The 20,067-nt window shown below is 41.7% G+C and overlaps 1 protein-coding gene across 2 annotated transcripts in view; it reads right to left on the reverse strand.

Moving 5' to 3' along the window:
• pear1 (platelet endothelial aggregation receptor 1) overlaps nt 1-20,067 on the reverse strand; it is a 55,377-nt gene that overhangs the window by 16,924 nt on the left and 18,386 nt on the right. For both annotated transcript variants that reach the window (XM_065958056.1, XM_065958055.1), the window contains exons 2-5: nt 10,686-10,796; nt 9,084-9,185; nt 8,881-8,981; nt 3,838-3,930 (exon numbers count right to left, since the gene is read on the reverse strand). In XM_065958056.1, coding sequence (XP_065814128.1) covers nt 3,838-3,930; nt 8,881-8,981; nt 9,084-9,185; nt 10,686-10,792 — 403 coding nt within the window. In that variant the 5' untranslated portion in view covers nt 10,793-10,796. The remainder of the gene's footprint in view (nt 1-3,837; nt 3,931-8,880; nt 8,982-9,083; nt 9,186-10,685; nt 10,797-20,067) is intronic.

Genomic DNA, 20,067 nt, shown 5'->3' on the forward strand with positions numbered 1-20,067 from the left:
AAAGAAAATCTTTGAGTTACATTCTCTCTTTCTTTGCCCACATTTTCCAGTGATTCAAACCAGTCGTCTTCCAGTAACACAACTCCCACTCCAAACACTGAGTCAAACCTACTCTGCCATCCTGGAAATAAAATAAAAACACTTCAGTAAAATAAGATTACTCATGATTATTGTGACTTGCATACACTGCAAGTACAGCCATACTGCGTCTGTTCTGTTATGTCAACATCAGCTTTTCCTCTTTTTTATCATGGTGTCACTTACAGCAGAATATGATGTCATGAAAAACACATAAACAGAAACAAATCTGATTAAAGTCAGTGGGTTTAAACTGCACAGAGTTGAACAACAATAGAAGAGTTGACATAAAGTACTGACTCGTCCATGCATTACTGTTCTCCTTCATGCCTCCACATCCAAATCCTCCCTTTTAACTCAGGAGTGTCGAATTACCTACAAATACTTGTGCTCTGGCAGGGGGATTTGCATGGAGATCACAGGGTGGAGGGGTTTGAATGGTTAATTTAACAGAAGTCTGAGGGGGGTTTCACCGTGTAGCGAAGATTCACACAAGGTTTGGATTTCAATTCATGATGAAGAGATCTCAGTCCTCCGGATGGTGTTGTGAGAAACCCGATTGGTCAAGGGGGCATTCTTGAAATTTCTCATCAATAACTTTGCTCTCCTCGGACATTAGAAATCATCGAGAAAATGTGATATTCGATAGCGCTGACATAAGGCATAAACAGGCGCTGGTTATCCTCTCCTGATTGGAAAACGAGTCCAACAATTTCATGCTGACCTCTGTGCATTTTTTTTGCGTGAGCTGCAGACATCCACGCACAGAATCAAGAGTGCAGAGAGGCCTTGACACCACGTCATATTTGTCGACGTTCCCAGTTTACCCCCGTACCCTCTCGGCCACAGCTTTGAAAAAGTACAAGGACTGCTTTGACGATAATTACACAGAGGGCAGAGGAGAGCCAAATTTGGCCTGGAGCAAAGCGATCTGCTGCTGACTGTAGTGTTTATTGCACTAACTCAGAGCAGGACCCTTGCCTCCTTTGTTTAACTGAATCATAACTTTACTTGTTCTCTGTGTGGGCATTGCGGAGGGGCTCTGCTGGAGTGTGTCAGGTAAACTAATGAGAAACTCAGCTGGAGCAGCCTGTATGTTTACACAGACATTCTCCGGGACAGGAGGGGAGATTTACGAAAGGATCCACAGGGCTGGAAACAAAAGAACTGAGGGCCGATATATTCAGACAGAAGATGAGTGAATGGGTGAAATTGACTATATCGGAGGTGACATTTTGAGGAAGCAGCTGACCAGCAGGGCCTCGACTGACAAATGTCCAAACTTTTCCCATGGGTTTGTTTATCTGCGTATAAACAGTTATTCTCATTTCTCTAACACTGTTGCTGAGCTTGTTTACCTTCTTCAAACACGTGTACCTTAGCCAAATAAAGTGCATCTCACTTTGATAGGGTTATTATAATGACATGTTCTGATCATCTAAGCATCTCTAGACGTTTGACATTTTGACATGAAGGGAGCACTCTGGGGAAAATTTTCTTTCAAGTGTTTGCATCTGTGCAGGGTACTTGGCATGTTTGATTATTTATCACAGTGACCCGACAAAAATGCAGAAGCCCTGATGTGTGCGTGACATGATATACAAACCCGACTTCCCAGAGACAAGGAAACAAATAGGAAACAAACATTATCAAGCAAAGCAAACCACAAAATAAACAGATTGTGTTCATGAAGCTTTTTAGATCTAAAAGGGGGACACATTATACCCCTTCTCCACCTTTTTAAAACAGTCCCCTGTGGTCTAAATGAAACATCTGTGCTGTACTTTGGTCAAAATAAAACATGAGTCAAACACCAGAGGAGGTTTGTGACCCTGTATAATGGTGTCCCACAAGGAACAGTCCTTATCAACGTACTCTTTGAGCAGAGAACATGTTGATTTCCCACATAAGATCAAATATCTGAAGTGCAAACAACATGTTTTCCAGTATTTGCCCCTAACTGAATAAACTACAAACCAACTGAGGCATGAAGAGACACTTTACTCTCTTACTTATTTATATGTACTTGAAGAAGCTCTGAAGTCTCCCTTACAAATCATCTCTTGATTTCAAAAAGACTTCCCAAACAAACAGCTGATTAACAGGATGGAGATGTGTTTATGTATCCTACAGACATCAACATGACCTCTACAGGGATACACATCAGTATCTGAACTAATGCATGCATGTAGACCCAGTAATTGGCCCACAGTTCAGAACTGGCATCTCTTGCACACTGACATGGTGGGAAAATTCCTCCTTTTCCCCTGAGAAGTGTCCAAGCGTTGGTTTGGGTTTTGCTCGCATCGAGAGTCCGAAAAATCTCACGGACATCTAACGGAGCCTCGCTGCTTATTTTTGATTCTGCTTTCTGAGTCCCTCAGTCAAAATCTACTCTTAAAAAGGTTTTACATTAAGTATAAATATGTTGACATAAGATTTCCACATCGTTGCCTTTCTCTTTCCTCAAGCATGACTATTACTGCCTGTTTTTTAAGAGAATAGATTATTCTCCCACTTCTTTCACCTCTACACATTCATGGACAAACAGTCCTAAGAGGGTTCAGCAAAAAACCTCAGGCTCCTCTCTTATTTCCCATCATTAGATAACTCAACACACAGGCATCCAGGAAGTGTCAGGCCTGATTCTGCCAAAAAAGAGACTCCATTAGAGGACAAAATGGAGGAGCCAAGGCTGCAGAGAGGAGAAGGAGTGTAAGAGGAGAAAAGAGCCGAGTGAAAACAAAGAAGAAGAAAAAAGAAGTGTGGGTTAGAGGAGGGAGTGTAACGAGAGACGAAGAGAACTGAGCCATGCAAGAGAAAGAGTGGGGTAACATTTTCCATTTCCCCTTCCCATCATCCCCCTGTCAAAAAATCAACCGCTACCCGGTTAAAGCTAATTCCCGCTCTCTGCAGAGACTTTGGGGAGAAAATGCAGTGAAGCTGTGTACTATTGACCCAGCTGACTGCCATGAAACGAGCTGAAGGTTGTGGAAAAAAAAAAAAAAAACCTCCATCTTAGTGAGGTGAAGCAGCAGCTCCAAGTAATGCGGTTCTGGTTTCACACTTTGGGTTGTTTGGACGATCACGCGTTGGAGATTTGGGACAAGAGAAACAGGGTTAGACTCACTGGCTGGAGATGGTGCCTTTAAGAAGTATTATATAACTGTTTCTGCTGACTTTAGTTTTGTAAAATACATCATTCAAAGAGAAGGAGCAAGATTAATGCCTCTGTTTATAACTCTTTTGTATTGACTAAGGCCACTTTAATTACATTAATCTGATTTTACTTATTGCTCTTGTGTAAATGCTCATGCTTTATGAGTTTGTTTTATTACCCTTGACTGTTCACTTCTCAGCCAAATCAGTAAAGGCAGTTCCACATGTGAACTATCATTATTAATGTTGAATAGTAACTATGAGCGAGAGGTGGAGGTGCAGCTCCTCGTCCCTCTGGTGCGATAAACTGTTTCTGGACTGATGCTCACATCCATGACTCAGTGTGTGCGTGCTGTAATGCTCCCTTGCTGTTTCTATTGGAAACTCCTTCAGTGTGTGATGGAGTGCCGTGTGTGACTGACCGGCCAGTTGTCATTTCCTGTTGTGCATGTAAAGTTTTATTTGTGTGCGCACCTGAGGAAATGAAGAAGGGGACAAGAGAAAGAAATGGGGGAGGGGGAGAGGGGGGAAGAGAGGGAAACGGGCGAAGGAGAGAGTGAGGGAATGTCTGAGCGAGGGGGGAAAAAAGCGTATTCATACCGCTGGAACAGTCGTCTCCTCGCCAGCCTCCCTCACACTGGCAGCGGTCCGGAGCGACACATCGACCGTGGACACACTCCTTGGTACAGCGAGCTGTTGATGAGAAACACACTTTATAACAGGACCAGCCTTGTGGAGAACAGTCAACAAAACATCTGTAGGATGCAATGGATGACAAACAGCAAAGTGTGCAGGAACTTGAAGATGCACAAAGAGCACAGATCAGATTATTGACCCCCCCCTGTTTTTAAATATCTATTTTATTTGACCCTTTTTTAATTTTCTTCTCCTAATGAATTAACACATTTAATAACGGCTTACAATGCGAGTTTCAGAGCAGATTTTTCAGATCCAAACATAGCTCTCATGAGACATGCCTCCTCCATCCCTCAGCCCCCCTACCCTCCTGTCTCCACACATCCCCCACCCCCACTGTCCTGTTTCACTTGAAGGGTTCTGTAAGGCAGAGACAGCAGCAGAGGAGTGCTAATAAATATCAAAATAAAAGTCTGCAATGGACCTGTCTCTCTAGTTCAAATCTAATGTTTGGTACCTTTCAAGACCCCCTCCCTAAGGGGGCTTTTGCCACTACATCACAAGTACATCACCAAAATAGAGCAAAGCCTGCAAGATAGTTCATACAAGCAACATGCTTTATTTTCCACAATCTCCTGACAAGCATATTCTCCCACATTGCTAGTCTATTTAATCTGCAAGATTTCCGTTCTCTCCATCTTCTCTGTTTTTGCCAGTGCTGTCCCGTACCAGTGCTGCACTTGTACTTTCAGCCTCACTACCCCCCCCCCCCCCCAGCATCCACCTGCAGGCTGGGGGGCTTAAATCTCCTCACACCACACATTTCTGCACATAAAGCAAATCTGCAAGAAGTGATGAGGTCGAAGACTATAGACGCCAGACTCAAACAATGATTCATTGCTGCAATAAGCATTTCAAACCATAACAAACATGAGATGTCTGAGCCACTAGAGGGCGTTGTCACTTGGACATTAACAGACTTTATGCCTCTTTTTGGAGAACTTCTTTTAATGCACTCTTGAATCGACAAATTCCTTTTTTCCACAAGATTATGTAAAGTTGCATTTAAATTATTACCAGTTGTACGATTCCTTGCCGCTGTTTTAAAAACATAATTTGCGTTTTCTAGTTATCACAAACCCATGTGAAAAAGTATTCACATGGCTGCATTGTCAGAACCTCCTGAACAGTGCAGGAAAAGACAAACTCAGCGAATGGGAGAAAAGCAAAAGAATTATCTTTCCATGTCTTCTCCTTGTATGAAGAAGCAAAGTATCGCTGAGGATGACCACATGCGACACTATTTTAACTTTGAATGACAATTCTGGCAACCAGTACCATCACTGTTCCCAGTATCCTTTGATGACCTTAACAAAATCTACCGTAATGCTCTCCTCTGTTCAAATCATTCCTGGTTTTTGACGCCCACTCGCTGCCTCAGTCCATGAGAATTCATCGTTACAGCTGCTCACAGTTGGTAGGAGGTGTGTCCTGTACGACTCACCCTATCAGGGCTGTTTTTGTCCCTCTTTGACTAAAACAATTACACGTCAGTCATGATCATATTTGTAATGCTGCTGAGAGAACACTCTAAAGTAGAAGTCGACTTCTCAAACTATTATCATGATGTCTATCAACTTTTTGACTTTACTTGATTAGTTCCTTTTTCTACTGAGATGAAATATCAACTGAAAACTCAACCACTATTTTCAAACATGACTTTCTGTTACTCATATTAACGATGTGTGATGTTTTTATGGGTTAACCATTAGTGTGCTTTTTCTTTAGATGTGTGAGTGTTTTGGTCTTAAGAAACATGGGCCGTGTTTCATATCGTTCGTAGAAAGTCTGCAATGATTTAAAGGTCTTTGTTATTCAATCAGAACTCGTTCTGACTGAGTAGCATTCTTTCTCTCGACATGTTTTCCAGCCGTCATAATGTGAGCGGCCAGCCCGACAGCTGGACTCAACCGTACAATTGCAAGCATCAGTGTTAGATGCCATTCATACTTTGAAGGCCCTTTTCCCTACATGGGGAGACTTTGGCTTTCAAGCCAGCATCATAAACACTTCTACTATCAATTGATTAAATTCTAACAAGCATTCATGACTACAGACTTATAAGATGTCTGCATATTTTTTTAATTTAGAGAAGAAAAGTGTTTTCTAATCACACACCACTGAAAACCAGATGCTATGTATCAGAATGATTTTTGTTCTCTTCCATCGCTGCACGAACAATAACTTAACTGATTATCTTCCTCTGGTTGTAGGTGTGTGTGTGTGTGTGTGTGTGTGTGTGTGTGTGTGTGTGTGTGTGTGTGTGTGTGTGTGTGTGTGTGTGTGTGTGTGTGTGAACACTGGAGGCTCTAAAAAAGAGGCTAACATGTCATCGAATGGAGGAGGTAAGTGTAATTACATATAATTAGCTGTACTTCAGAAATAAAAACAGAGTACGGAGAGCAGGTTAAGGAGGAGGCACTGACAGATGACACGTTAAAAACAGAGATATTTCAATTATAGAACTCAAAACAGCCATCAGTGGGCTCCATCTTGGCTTTTGTGATGCCAGTCAGCTAAATACAAGCTTTTGTGTTTGAATACAAAAGAAAACACAAACACACACGCACACACACACACACAAAAGGCATGCATATTATCTCCGCTGAATGACATTCAGCTCCCTAATGTCAGTTTTCAAAACGAGAAACCTTGTTATTACCGGCGTGCATTTCTGAGACCTTCCGATGATGTGTGAGAAGGTTTGTGAAGCGAAGGTGGACTTTTCTCAAACTTGCATGAAGCCATGTTTTTTTTTCACTTTGTTGAACGCTCACTGCCGACTCAACAATAACAGTGTGTCAGCAAACTGTTGACAGCTGCAGCAATTTTGGTATTTTAAGAAAGCAACAAACTCCGTGGTGCTTTTTTAAACTTCTGCACTCTTTCATTGATCGTGCAACACTACGATTTTTTTTCACAATCCTGACTCTGTAAATGGGCAGAACAAATTGGTTCAGAGTGAAGCACACAATAGCCGGTCATGCACATATAGCTTCCTTTTTTGATAGCTTGATAATATCTGATGTTGTGATGTTAGCTGTTGTTGCAGGACCGATGTTATTTCTGCTGTCTGAAGCTGACAGTCTGGCCCCGAGAAGCTGTTTCATCATCTCTGCATGTCAGCTTTGCAGCAACAGCAGTAGTGACAGTTTGCTAACTCACTTCTAGCTAACATTATGCATTGCGTACTATGTCTCCTTTGCCTTGGCCAAATAAATGGTATGTGTAAATACAGTGTTTACAGCACCAATGTTACCAACTCAATCAACAATATTTGCAGTGTTTGAGCAGAATCGCACACTCCAACATAGTTAGCATGGTTAAGCATAACCAAACTAAAAGTCCGACATGTTAAACCCTTTTGTTTCTGAATAATTGACTGATGCAATCCTGGATGTTCTTTACTAAAATCAGAAATGTTGGATTTAAATATTGTTTATCAGCACTTTTCGTATCAACAACGTGGGATCCAGACTAGAAAATTTTGAAACTTTTTGTTGGCCTCATGAACAATATAATCTGCCAGTTTTCAGTCCAGTGATGAGACCGTTCACATGAAGTTTCTGCTCTTCCACCCTGAGCTGTACACACAGCAGTGCCACACCTCTGAACTCATCACTAACAGATGCTCAGCTGATGAAATAAGAGTTGCTCAAATGATGTGAAATCCTCAAACTGAAATGAAAATATGTATATGAGGGTTTGTCAGCTTGGTTGACATTTCCAGCTTGCAGCAGCAGCAGCAGCAGCAGCAGCCAGTTTATACAGTGAGTCTTCAGCACCAGAAGCACCAGTGGGAATAAAGCCTGTCATTATGGTTATCTCAGTGTCATATGCTACTCATATTAACTTAGCAGCACATTTCAAGGAAAAAGACCAAAAACATTATCAACTTTCTGTGGGTAATGATGATTTGCGTCAGAAATGTGATGACTGTCTTTTCTCTAACCTTAGCGGTCATTTTGGTGTTCAGCTGGATTACTGTCAGTATGCTTCAAGAAACATAGCCATCGACAGTACGACTTTACTGATCCTCAACATCTGACTGAATTATAGCTTATAACTATAGTTTATAGCTTTATAAGGGGTGGATGTATATTTGTGCACTGTAGTAAACTCAATCATCACTGAAAACAATGTTCAAACAAACAATGACTCTTTTTCCGGTACAGAGGAATCAAACGAACGGACACATATCTTCTATTTTACTTGATTTATACATTTTGCGCTCATTAACTCAGAGAGCCTGAATCAGTTCATACACAATGTGTGTTTGCGATCAATCAATCTTTGTTTGTATAGCGCCAATTCAAGTAACAAGTGTTATCTCGGGACGCTTTACAACAGAGCAGGTTAAAAGACCTAACTCATTGCTAGATTACAAAGACCCAGTGTTCAACCATCATGAGCACTTAGCAACATTTAGCAAAAGTTGCAATGGCAAGAAAAATCTTCCTTTTAAGAGGCAAATCCAGGCTCATGAAGAACAGCCATCTATGGAAACTGCGCTGGGCTTGAAAATGGGATAGGTGAATTACTGTATCGATGTATTATTTTGAGTCTGGGTTCAGAGGCGTGTTCTCATGTGTTCGACCTCTGTGGCTAACAGAGGTCACTGAGGTCATGTCCTCAAAACGAAGCTGGTTAGGAAACTGAAGTTTAAACTGATGCCTCTGTATGACCTTCAGATATTAATGAGACCATCGGCAAAATCAATAAATTCATTCATTCATAGGGTTAGGGTAAGTGTAACTGCTGCTGCAGGGAATGCAACCGGTATTTATTTGTGGGGATGGGGGATTAAACAACAGGTTAAAACCACTGATTCCCTGAAGTTAGAGGACTGTTTTGTTTCTTACGTCTGCTCGCCTGCTGTTTGTCTTGGTGCTAAAGATGTCAGCATGCAGACAGGCGGATTGTTTAGAGGTTTCTATAAATACTTACGGACACATTTGTCTCTGCTCTCGTAGTAACCCGGACAGCACTGGTACCTCTTTCGGTAGTCGGTCTTCACCGCCTGCCTGTAGGCCGTCTTGTATGTGATCCTGAAACAATAACAGACAGGATGCTTGGACCTCCCAAACTCACAGGAGAAGGAAGTTAGCCTGACAGGAAAACAGTCATCATGCTGCTGTTGCTGCTGCTACCTGTGGCGCGTGCATCTGTAGGAGGTCCGAGGGTCCGAGCAGGGCTCCTCTGTCACATGGTCATAAGGATGAAAGTAGGACTCCTTCACTGAGGTGGTGAAGCTGAAAAATAGCAAAACAACAGAAATAGGAGAATTGAAAATATCAAAACCAAAACAGATGAAAGCTTTGTCCCAATTCAGGGGCCGGGGTGGACTTCAAGACTGATTGCTTCACAGCGGGGCATCGAAGGCTGTCAGAGTTTGAAGGCTGCCTCAAATGGGGGGCCGACAGATGTGTCCATCTTTTCCTGGGCCACCAAGGATCCATCCAGTGCATCCTTTGTGGCTGGACAGTTCTTGAGATTCATTGCACGCCAATTCAAACGGGATGGCAGATTCTAAGCCGAGAGTAGTTGTTTCTGCACGTCTATCAAGGTTAAGCGACAAGGTCGCTGCTTAGTAATCACAGGGTGAGGGGAGCAACAGCTGGTGAAGCAAACAGGGAATCCTCTTTAAACCCAACCGTGTCATTTCAGTTTGGCCTGAGCCAAGGATGGGTCCTTCGAAGGATGTTAACCCTGAATTTGGACAATCCTAGAGTTTTCCTTATTTTATCAGTCAGATAGAAATGTCCCTTAGTCCATCACTTCAGTCAAGACTGAAATAATTTGTCAAATTTTAGATCTACTGACATTAAACTGGGAACAGACCTTATAAACGATCCCAGATAGTAACTTTTAATCGTTATAGTGAATCAGCAGACAGTTAATGGGCCTCTACTCTTACAGCCAGTTTAGGCGACGAGTGCGTTGCTTAGAAATCACAGGGTGAGGGCAGGAACAGCTGGTGAAGCAAACGGGGAATCCTCTTTAAACCCGACCGTGTCATTTCAGTTTGGCCTGAGCCGTGTACACAGCCTACGAGGATTTTAACCCTGAATTTGGACGCCGTCCTAGAGTTTTCTTTATGTTATCAGTCAGATAGAAATGTCCCTTAGTCCATCACTTTAAAAAAACCTTCAAATTTTAGATCTACTGACATGAAACTGGGAACAGACCTAATAAACGATCCCAGATAGTAACTTTTAATCGACATAGTGAATCAGCGGACAGTTAATAGGCCTCTACTCTTACAGCCAGCCATTTTTCATCGCAAAAATGAAGAATACTCACTGCTGTGTCTGCTTTCTGAAATGCTAAACGTTTCTATTTTCTATGAGCTGTATTCATTTTAGTTTTTGACAAATAGTTTGTTAAAACAAGCAATTTGGATACATCTTGACTTGTGCCGCATCGCTGCAGGTATTTTTAACAGCTCTCTGACGTGTCATACATGAACAGTTGACAGATTATTTTACTAAATAATCACATGCACATGAACAATTTAAGATCATCATCCACCCCAGATGAAGCATTCATGCATTTCACTCATGTTGTTTACATTTTTCTGAGATGTTTGTGTTGTCATTTACGTGATGAATTCATGTCTTGACCCTCATAAATCCTGTTAAACAATAAAGTACACTCTCAGACATCATATGTTAGCAGTTCTGTTTTGGGAAAATATGCACATGCAAAAATAGCACCATTTATTAGTTTGTCCCTGTTGAGCAAGCACTCACCTCTCCCACAGGCTGCACACATTGGGGTCTCTGGGGTTCAGAGAGAAGCTCAGACCAATCAGGAAGCTGAAGAGCAGCAAGGGGGCGGAGCTCTGCAGAGTGGGCATGGTCCTGATGAGAAGGGGGACAAAAGCAGACAGATTTTCACTAAGGGTCGCAAAAACCAAAACATTTCAGAGCCAAGACATATTTGTAATTTTGCTTGGGGAAAAAAATAGAGAAACAAAATGTTTAGAATGCCAAACAATCTGATTCTGCATATTGTTTAGCTTAAAGAAAAATGTTGAAACAATGACAGGGACGTGGGATCTCATGCAGTCATGTGTAATATTAATATGCCACGATAAAAAACAACAATCCCACAAAAGTCCTGAATCTTTAGAGTTGTTTTTTAAAATCTGTGCAGCCTTAAAACACGGCCGACCAAACAGCGGAAAAAATGTTGCACTAGCATGGAAAAAGTAGAAAAAAAGTTCTATTCCCGTTCTCTTGGATGTAAATTCATTGCTTAGTTTATTTGTGTACACTGTAAATAACATTTCAAAGCCTGTTTTTCATTTATATAAAAAAAAGCAGTTCTCTGTGCCTATAAATTGTGGTTTCGATTCAGCTTGTGATTGTTAAAGAGTTCATTAAACGCTCAGCAGAGGTGAGGCAGAGAGCCAGACGTGAAGCTGTCTGTTCCCCGCCGAGCTCCACGCCGTCTCAACAGGGAGCATAAAACACAGGCCTGACATTAGACAGATATATGGGGAGGAGGGAGAGCAGGAGAGAGAGAAAGGGGAATCAGAGTCAAGAAATGTGACTCCCAACTTCATCCTGACCCCGATCAATCAGAGCCGCAGTGAAGCCTCCACACTCCTCTCTGTCCCCGTCCACGCTCCTGCAGCATCTGGATCCCATCAGTGCATCGACCCAAGAGAGAGCTTCAGCACAGGGACCCTGTTAGGCTCTCAGGGAGCAAGAGGGAGGCTTTTTTTTTTCCTTCTTCTTTTCCTCTTAAAATATCCCATGGAATTGAACAGAAGTTCAGCAGGCCAGTACTGTGAGCCGTCTGGTAGAAGTATCGTGGGAATGTAACGATGATGTTGACTTAGGATCAGTACGGTGCGGTCCCCTCTGTTTTCTCAACAAGTCCCCCCTGACAGAATTACAGTATCCCTGCTTCTCATATCATCTCCACATGGCCTCAGGGACATTTCTGATATGTTGGGACAGTGACATCACAGCCGTGGATCAGGATTATCTTCTCTGCTCAAGTGAGCCATGAAAAAAAAAAATCTCAGATCTCAGAAGAGGGAGTGACAACAAACGTCTCTTTGACAGTGTCATCTTTCATGACAAAACTTCCAATAGTTGCTGAAATATTTCACTCTGGGCTTAAGTGAGTGAACGATCATCAAATGTACTTCGCTCCCCACAGAGAAAGGCTCCTAGCACGGCTGTAAATACAGACTCAAGCCTGTTTTAGTCAAACTTTAAATTAAGAAAAAGGTTATCATTTTAGTCTTTGGATGTTTGAGTAAAAAAGAGAACTACAGAAAGTTGTACCCTAGTAGTAAAAGTAGTTTCAGATTCATAACGGCCTGTGCCCATTGACGCTGCACAGAAGTGCAGTTCAGCACTTTCAGCGCGCTAAGAGTAAAAACATCCTCGAAGTCAGCTGTTTTCTGTTGCTGCGCTAACAGAGCTCACAGTTGTAAACAGTTCATCTATGGGAACACCTCTGCGTTCACCAGTTGTCCCTTCTCCCTCACCGACCAATCAAAATCGAGAAGGGGCAAGGCTTTGGATACAAGATGACAACAATGGCGGAACAATGGGGAAAATCATCTGACTCGTCGTCTCGAGGGTCGAGGTCTATAGCTGCTAGTGCCAGGATACGTTATACCTTTAGATTACTTTGATGTTTTCTAGGTGATATTTATTTTGAATAAAGGAAAATATTAAGTGCACTGAGCCTTTAAAGCAGACCTAACATTCATTATCGAGGGAAGCATACGTTCAATTTCATAACCGAAGCATCAATGAGCGCCGGTGAGAAGCGCTCTGAAACTGAGGTCGTGTGTGCTGTCAATAGTCACCAGCCCCAACTCCATCACCAGATTACACTCTGTTTCCCGCTCTGTCTCCTAGTTTTGATTTGTATTGTTAGAAATGAGCCAGAATTCTGTCGCACAGTGTTTGTGTCTTCTAATAAATGTGTGACCACTTTGAAGTTGTTGTTAGTAAGGGTTATATTTAAATGACTAAAACTTTGAATATGTGGGATACGATTGTGGCAAGCTTCAGTATAAACTCAAGAGAAAATGAATTTTAAATGAGTGACTTAGAGATTTGACCCTGGTTTCTGGCACAAGTTTACACTGAATCATTTCACTGTTCAACTGCTTTCTAGCTACTTCTCCTTCATGCCATCCATTTGTGGTGCAGAAACATATTTCTCCCACTTTTCACGCACATATTTGCATTTTAAGTCACTTTACTGTCTTTGGGAAATTTTGGGAAATTTCCTCGGGTGAGGGAAAGATTAGCCTGTGGTTTAGTGAATAATACATGCCTCTCATACTGCCAAGGTCAGGGATCAACTCCCACAAGAAAAACGCTTCATGAGTGTTTACAAAGTGAATCCAATCTTTGCAGAATGAAACACCTCTAAATAAAAATGATTAGACACATCTACGATCTATCAGAAGCTCATTATTCAGGTTTAAGTCTGCATTAACTCTATTGAGTGACTGGTAATCACTGCAGAGGATTTGGCACAGTGAGGCCTGCATCATAAATCAGATCTTCTGCTTCTGATAAACAGCCTCGTACAATCCCTCCTACCCACCGTCAGGAGTTAATTCACTCGCTGGCACAAACGCCTAAAGAAATCTGTGGCACAAAAACAGGATTTTATGAGAACAGGCATATGGCTTTTATTAAGAGGAGTCATCAACTTCACCAGCCACTTCATTGGACTGGGGGTAAATATTTTTCATTACCTTCTTTTCATTTTAATTGTGCTTCATTAGGGAAAGGCTTCAAACCGCATGGGAATTCTTCAACGCTGAGAAAAGAGCGCTTAATGAGTGCAGAGGGAGTTGTTTTGAAGTCAGTCTCAGCCGTTTGCATTGAATGTTTGGGTTACGTACAGTGGGATATGGAGGGGGGGGGGGGGGGCAGGTAGACGTCTGGGGCTCCAGGTGGTTCTACAATCATCTGGAAACTGGACTCTTCAAGGATGCGACCCTCCTTTTTGGTGGTGTAGAGGAGGACAGGTACTCTAAACACAAAGTTTTTCATGAAACTCCACCACAAGTGTGGACTGATTGATTCCTCCCCTTTCCTCCTTTTTCACATAATAGTTTTCTTCTCCATTACAGTCAGTCCTAAGCTATCATTATACTTCCTAAGAGCTTTTTTCCAAACTGCAGCTCTGAACCCTTTCACTCGGACAAGCTTGGCAATGAAGCAGAAAAAAAAAAACGAGTAGCAAGATGTATCCCAACTGTTTTTTCGTTCACTTTTGAGCAGAAGCAGCGTCCGAGAATTATGATTTGGGAAGCTAGGGGACAGCTTGATCGTTAAAGGGGCTTATGATTTTTAAAAGCAATTAAAAATTAAATAACTACTGGAAAATAAGACTAACTTATCACTGATATAAAACAGATATGCAAGTCACGTACAACGCAAGCATACTAAATTCAGAACATTATAAATGAACAAATCAAATGAATACAATAACCACAAATAGTTGAAATCCAAATCACAGCATATGTGGGTTTACTCACAACTTCAGCTTTGAGCAAAAACAATATAAAAAAAGTATATTCAGCTTACCTTACTATGGAAACAACAACGCACAACTCATACTAGCTCGCAGCTGCCTGCCAGCTGTAGATAATGTTAGCCTGAGGGAAAACAGCTCGTATCAATCGTAGCTTACTTTTACCTCACAATGCCTAACTATTCCTGCAACTCCTTTAAAAAGTCCTCTTCTTCATGGTCATCCTCATAGTCCTTATTATTACCATGTTGTGTCAACCACATTAGCTTCCTCAGCGCTTGAATTGGCACTTTGTTAACGTTGCGACTAACATCATCAACACTCTTTTCTTTTTTCCAAAGCAAAAGAATATCAATCCATAAATGAATGTGAATATATTCCTCACTCATTTCGCTGTGAGCATAAGTGTATTTTCATCTCTACCTGTACTGTTTGACTCTGAGGAAGACGCTTTATTAAATTTGCCTTAAGTGATTCATGCGCTCCAGTATTTTCTTTGGTTGCTGTTTTGAAGAAGGTATTCACTGAATTATATTTTGTACATCTGAAGTTCTTCTCTGAGTGCACCGACCTCCATTTGTGGAGTGGCTGAAGCACAAGAGTTTCCTTTTGCTTTGCTAGATCCCTCTCCTGCTTGACTCCTAAACTCGTTATGTTAATGAAACCTCTGTTAATGAAACCTCTGTTAATTTGGAGCTAACTAGCTGCAGACTTACACACTTCACATCCACTGGTGGAAAACATCAAATCAGGACCAAAATGACTAAAAGCTCACAGTGGTAGAGGTTTCTCTGGCATATTTTGGTCCTGTTTGTAATGTAAAAAACAGGCAATCTTTTCTAAAACAAAGAACCTTTCATGTGGCTCCGTAAAGCAATACAAAATAGGCAAAATGCAGCACACGCACACGCGCATGTACACATGCACACATACACTCTCAACGCCCACCACACAGTTTGTAACTGTTTCAAGTACAGACTGTGTGTTTTCATCTTCTGGAGACTTTACACACACACATCAAATGAGCCCCATACGCTGCAAAGAGTTCAGAGACAAACTATTTTTAGTGTCTGAGGACATTCTGCGATTTCACTGAGCTTCTCTTGACTCATTTCTGTCAAGGCCCAAAGTAACGGCCCACGCGTACATGCACGCACCGTACCATCTGAGGAATGCTGTGCGATGTTTAAAAGACCCACAATGCTCTTTCCAGAACCGCACAGGGGCTTCAGTGAAAACAAAGCCCAACTGGAAACAGATGCACCAGTTTTTATATTGAATCTCACTTGACACTCGTATCTACATTATAAGTATATTCTTGGAAAACTAAAGGCCCTTTAGGATGCATAAGCGCTGACAAGTAAAACAATATTTTGATTTTACTTCATGCAAGAGAGACATTGTCTTGATGGATAAGTATTCCCATCACACCCCTTCTTTGTCAAATTTAAACAGTAGGAACAGAGCTCTACTCCAGCTTTGAAAATGTACACTCATCTCTTATGTCATCATCAAAAGAATAAAAGGAACTTTTAAAGAATTATTTTGATAATTTATTAAACAAGCTCTTTACTCTCCTCGCTAACTGTTTTGCTGCTTACTTTTCTACATGATTAGCTCCCAGTTCGTATCCTTCATCAGAGAGGGCTTGCATGTTGTTTGCATGTTCTCCCTGTGCAGCTGGCCTCCTCACACAGTCCAAAGAAATGCTCGTTAGACTCTAAACTCGATATGTCCGCCCTGTGATTGACCGGCGACGATCAGTCCAGGGTGTACACCACCGCTCACTCGACGACAGCTGGGATAAAACTGAACACTTCTACATGTTGATTTGTTAGACGAAGAGAATCATGGTTTCACCAAGGTCATAAGGATTCATCCACTGGACGACTTGAATGTTTGCACAAAATGTTAATGCAATCCAGGTCACAGTCTTTGAGAAACAGCAGGCAGGAGTGGTGGACCAAACCAACATATATTCTATTTGCAGGTCTTACAATGATCAAAAGCTGTACTTTTTTCCTTTTTAATTTGATCCTCATAAGTTAGATTAAAACTAATAACAGGTTCCATAAAAAGAGGGGGTTACTTCTGGTGAAATTTTATGCAAAGCAAATGGCTTCGATCAAGCTGTTTGCGTCCCTGTTTCCGATATTTCTAACCTCACATTTCTGTCTCCTTTATTTATTTCTGTGCAGCTGCAGTGCTAATTGAGGTAGAAAATATTAGTCACCCACTGGAAGGGGAAGCAAAAAAAGGGGAAAGACAAATATTCAAGAAGAAATAAATATTGGCTGGAGTGTTGAGAGACACAGAAAGAGAGAGAGAGGGAGACAGTTCTGCCAAATACAAGTTCATTTTCATGTCGAGGTGCACTGATGTCAGTCAGACTCAGACTCTACACACAATGTGTTTCCATCTTCCAGACTCTCTGTTTGAAGCCATATCTGAGCTCATCTTGGCGCTGCAGACTCCGGCATGTTATTCCAGAATCAATAACATCAAAATCTTAACATGCCTTTGTTCTTTGCACTATTTTAAGCTTCGACTAAAAGCCAGTGAGGGATCCAGAGAGAGGCCGCATGTTGAAATAAGGCAGCCTCTCTTCACTTTCTGCTCTTGAGTTATGACACAGATCCTGCAGGTGCAATGCATTCTTGTTCGTGGATAACATTGCTGATAATTTATAACCCGTTTCAGGCTATCCTTGTAATAATTTACTCTAATAACAGCACCGGATTCCCTCTAAAGCCCTTTTTTAAAATCATTAATAAACCAGCGAACCTGGCGATGACGGACTTAAGAGCTGAGCAGAGAGATGTTTTCTATTTGGAGAATATTTGATCAGAAAACAAAACTGAAACTTCATATTGATGTTCAATGTAAAAAAAAGATGCATTCAATCGGAAATGTTTTGGAGACACATGAAAGTATTTCTTCTGGGGATTCTTTTTTTAAATAAAATCAAGAAACTTAGAGGCTGTTAAACGTTTAACTGAAGGCAGGTGTTCCTTATAAAATGATATTTTAAACATGATATCAATTTCCTCAACTCTGTCACTGCAGTGCAAATACAAAATGGGAAATGCTATAAAGTAAATGACAGTATTTAGAATACATGTTCTATTGTTTGTATTCCCATGTATTACTGATTTCTAGTTTTAATGAGGTAATTAGTCCCTGCAGTGGACTTTCAAATAAAAGTAGCAAGCCAAACCTGTCAGCATCAAGCTGAACTATAGGGAGTGATTTAATCAACTGTGGGTTCCCACAGGGAGGGATAAGCAGTGGTTTAACTCCATTATAACGCCATTAAAACAATAAGAGAGCAGCTATGGAGAATCATTCCTTATGTATCAGACTTAACTCACAACTTCTCTGCCCACCCAGAGCGAGCGCTCTACAAAGTGAAATCTCCTCAAATTGAGCTCCCTGAAAACAAATCGGACTGCAGGCTCACTGACCTCCCTTGAAGGGGCCCTCGACATAGAGAAGTAATTGAGAAACCAGTGCCCTCATTGCATTATAAAACTGGCTAAACCTCCAACAACATACAAAGGAAGGGAGACCAAAAAGGACAAAAAAAAAAATCAACTCAGATGTTTCCTGGCAACCAAATGGTCACACTGCAGAAGATTAAAGCTCGGCTGTGCATGATAACATTCAAAAGATTGGCTTGTGAAGTTGCGGCGTGTATCGAAGCCTTTAAGGAGATTTAAACGATCACCTTCTGATTGTGATCATCACGGGGATCCAGAAAAAAAAAATAATAATCCCAGGAGACTAGAACCAAAGGTTTACAATCAAACATTTGCAGTTGAGCTCTTAGAATAACAAATCTATAAAAGTGCTCGAAGGCAGAAACAGACACAAACTGGAATAAATTAGCCAGAGTCCTCCATGTGACACATCGACCGCAGTCCCCTCTCCCCCATCCCACCCTCGCATTAAACCAGAGTTACTGTAAACTGAGTATAAAACCCATAATCCTTTGCATCTGGGTTCTCGGCGAGGCGCGGGGGACGGGTTCGGGCTGCTACACTGCAGTTAGGTTGGCACACACACTCCCCAGTCGCTGCTGTGCCTCATGTTGGGTGGGTGGCTGCAGAGACCCTTTACAAAACACTGGAGAGACAAACAATGACATGCCACACCCTGAAATGTAACACAAGGACACACAGTCATATCCAATGGACACACACACTTATTTCACGGGCTTCAATGATCAATTTTGCCACATTATGAAGTGTATCCAGTGAAAAATCACACTGCCTACATCAACACGTTCCGCTCTGTTTACAGTAAAGACATCACATACGGTAAAAGGTGGTGCCATAAAGAGAGCTGAACCCCCCCCCCCCCCCGCTCTGGAAAAGTTCTGAGTGGAAAACAGTTGGCAGCTCAAGTGCAGTTGACGGTTCTCGGGGGAGTTGCGTGACAAATGTATGATCCAGCGAGGGAGTCGAGGAGGCCTTTGCACAGAATTTGAAAGTCTGACTTCGCTGAGTGAGCTCTGTAGTGTTTGCTATCTGCAAGATTGATGCAAGAAATTAGACCCTTATGAACTTTTGACTTTCAAAATTTAAAGGAAGGCTGCAGAAATGTGCACTTTGCAAAGTCTGGATTTTTTTCAGACCTATGAACTGTCCCGATTTGAGTCCTCGACTGTGCATCTGCATCTTAAAATTGCAACAGCAGATCTCCACAATTTTGCAAGAGTTTCCAGAAATAACACGGGAAGAAATAATTTGGATTCTTGTCAAACTTCTCCCCGAAAAGGCTCTTAAATACAACGACAGATGCCCATTGCAGCCTGCCAATCTGTCCCATGGCTTGAGTTGTTTAAAAGCTCTGTTAATTAGGGAGCTGCAATGGAAAAACTAATGAAATCACCTCATGTCAACTCTATGTCATCTCTACTGCAACTTGAGGCCAGCTTTCATTTGGCAGCCTCAGGGTATGTGGTCTGGGAGCGTTTCCCCCCTTTTTTCTCCCCCAATTCATATTCATTCAAGTTTTAGATTCCAGGGGGGAAGTTGTCCAGGTTCATCCAATCAGGCTGCAGATCTTAGGTCAGTTAGCTGTGTTGGACATAATCTTACTCTATTGCTCACAAATGTAAGAAAAATGAAAGCTTTAGCATGCAGTCCGTTTGTAAAATATGATCTGACACATAAAATGTCCAACTGCTGCAGGCTAGCAGGAAGACTGGCAGAGAAAATCAAACAGTCTGTTAGTCTGGTTCTTTAGCCAGTGTTTAATCCCACATGTTTACTTTGCAGATTCCCCTGAAGGAGAGGTCGATGCAGATGATGCAGATGATGCAGAGATGGTCTTGATGTCTGTGCGTTCAGAAACATAGCTGATGTTTATCCTCTGCACTTTTTCATGACTTTTACTTTGATGTTTGTTAGAAAAGCAGGAGAGCTCGGCCTTCAGCCTGATGTGAGAGTATTGTGAGTAGGGGTTGGGGAAAAAATCGATTTATGTAAAAATCGAGATTCTTATCTTCTGAGATTTTAAATAGATTCATAACTTCCCAAATGTTTTATTTGTTTTGGGCTAATTAGTCTTTTTCCGCATAAACCCCGCCCCTTTCCAGCCGTT

The sequence above is a fragment of the Labrus bergylta genome, chromosome 8 (assembly GCF_963930695.1).
Source record: "Labrus bergylta chromosome 8, fLabBer1.1, whole genome shotgun sequence".
Taxonomy (NCBI): Eukaryota; Metazoa; Chordata; class Actinopteri; order Labriformes; family Labridae; genus Labrus; species Labrus bergylta.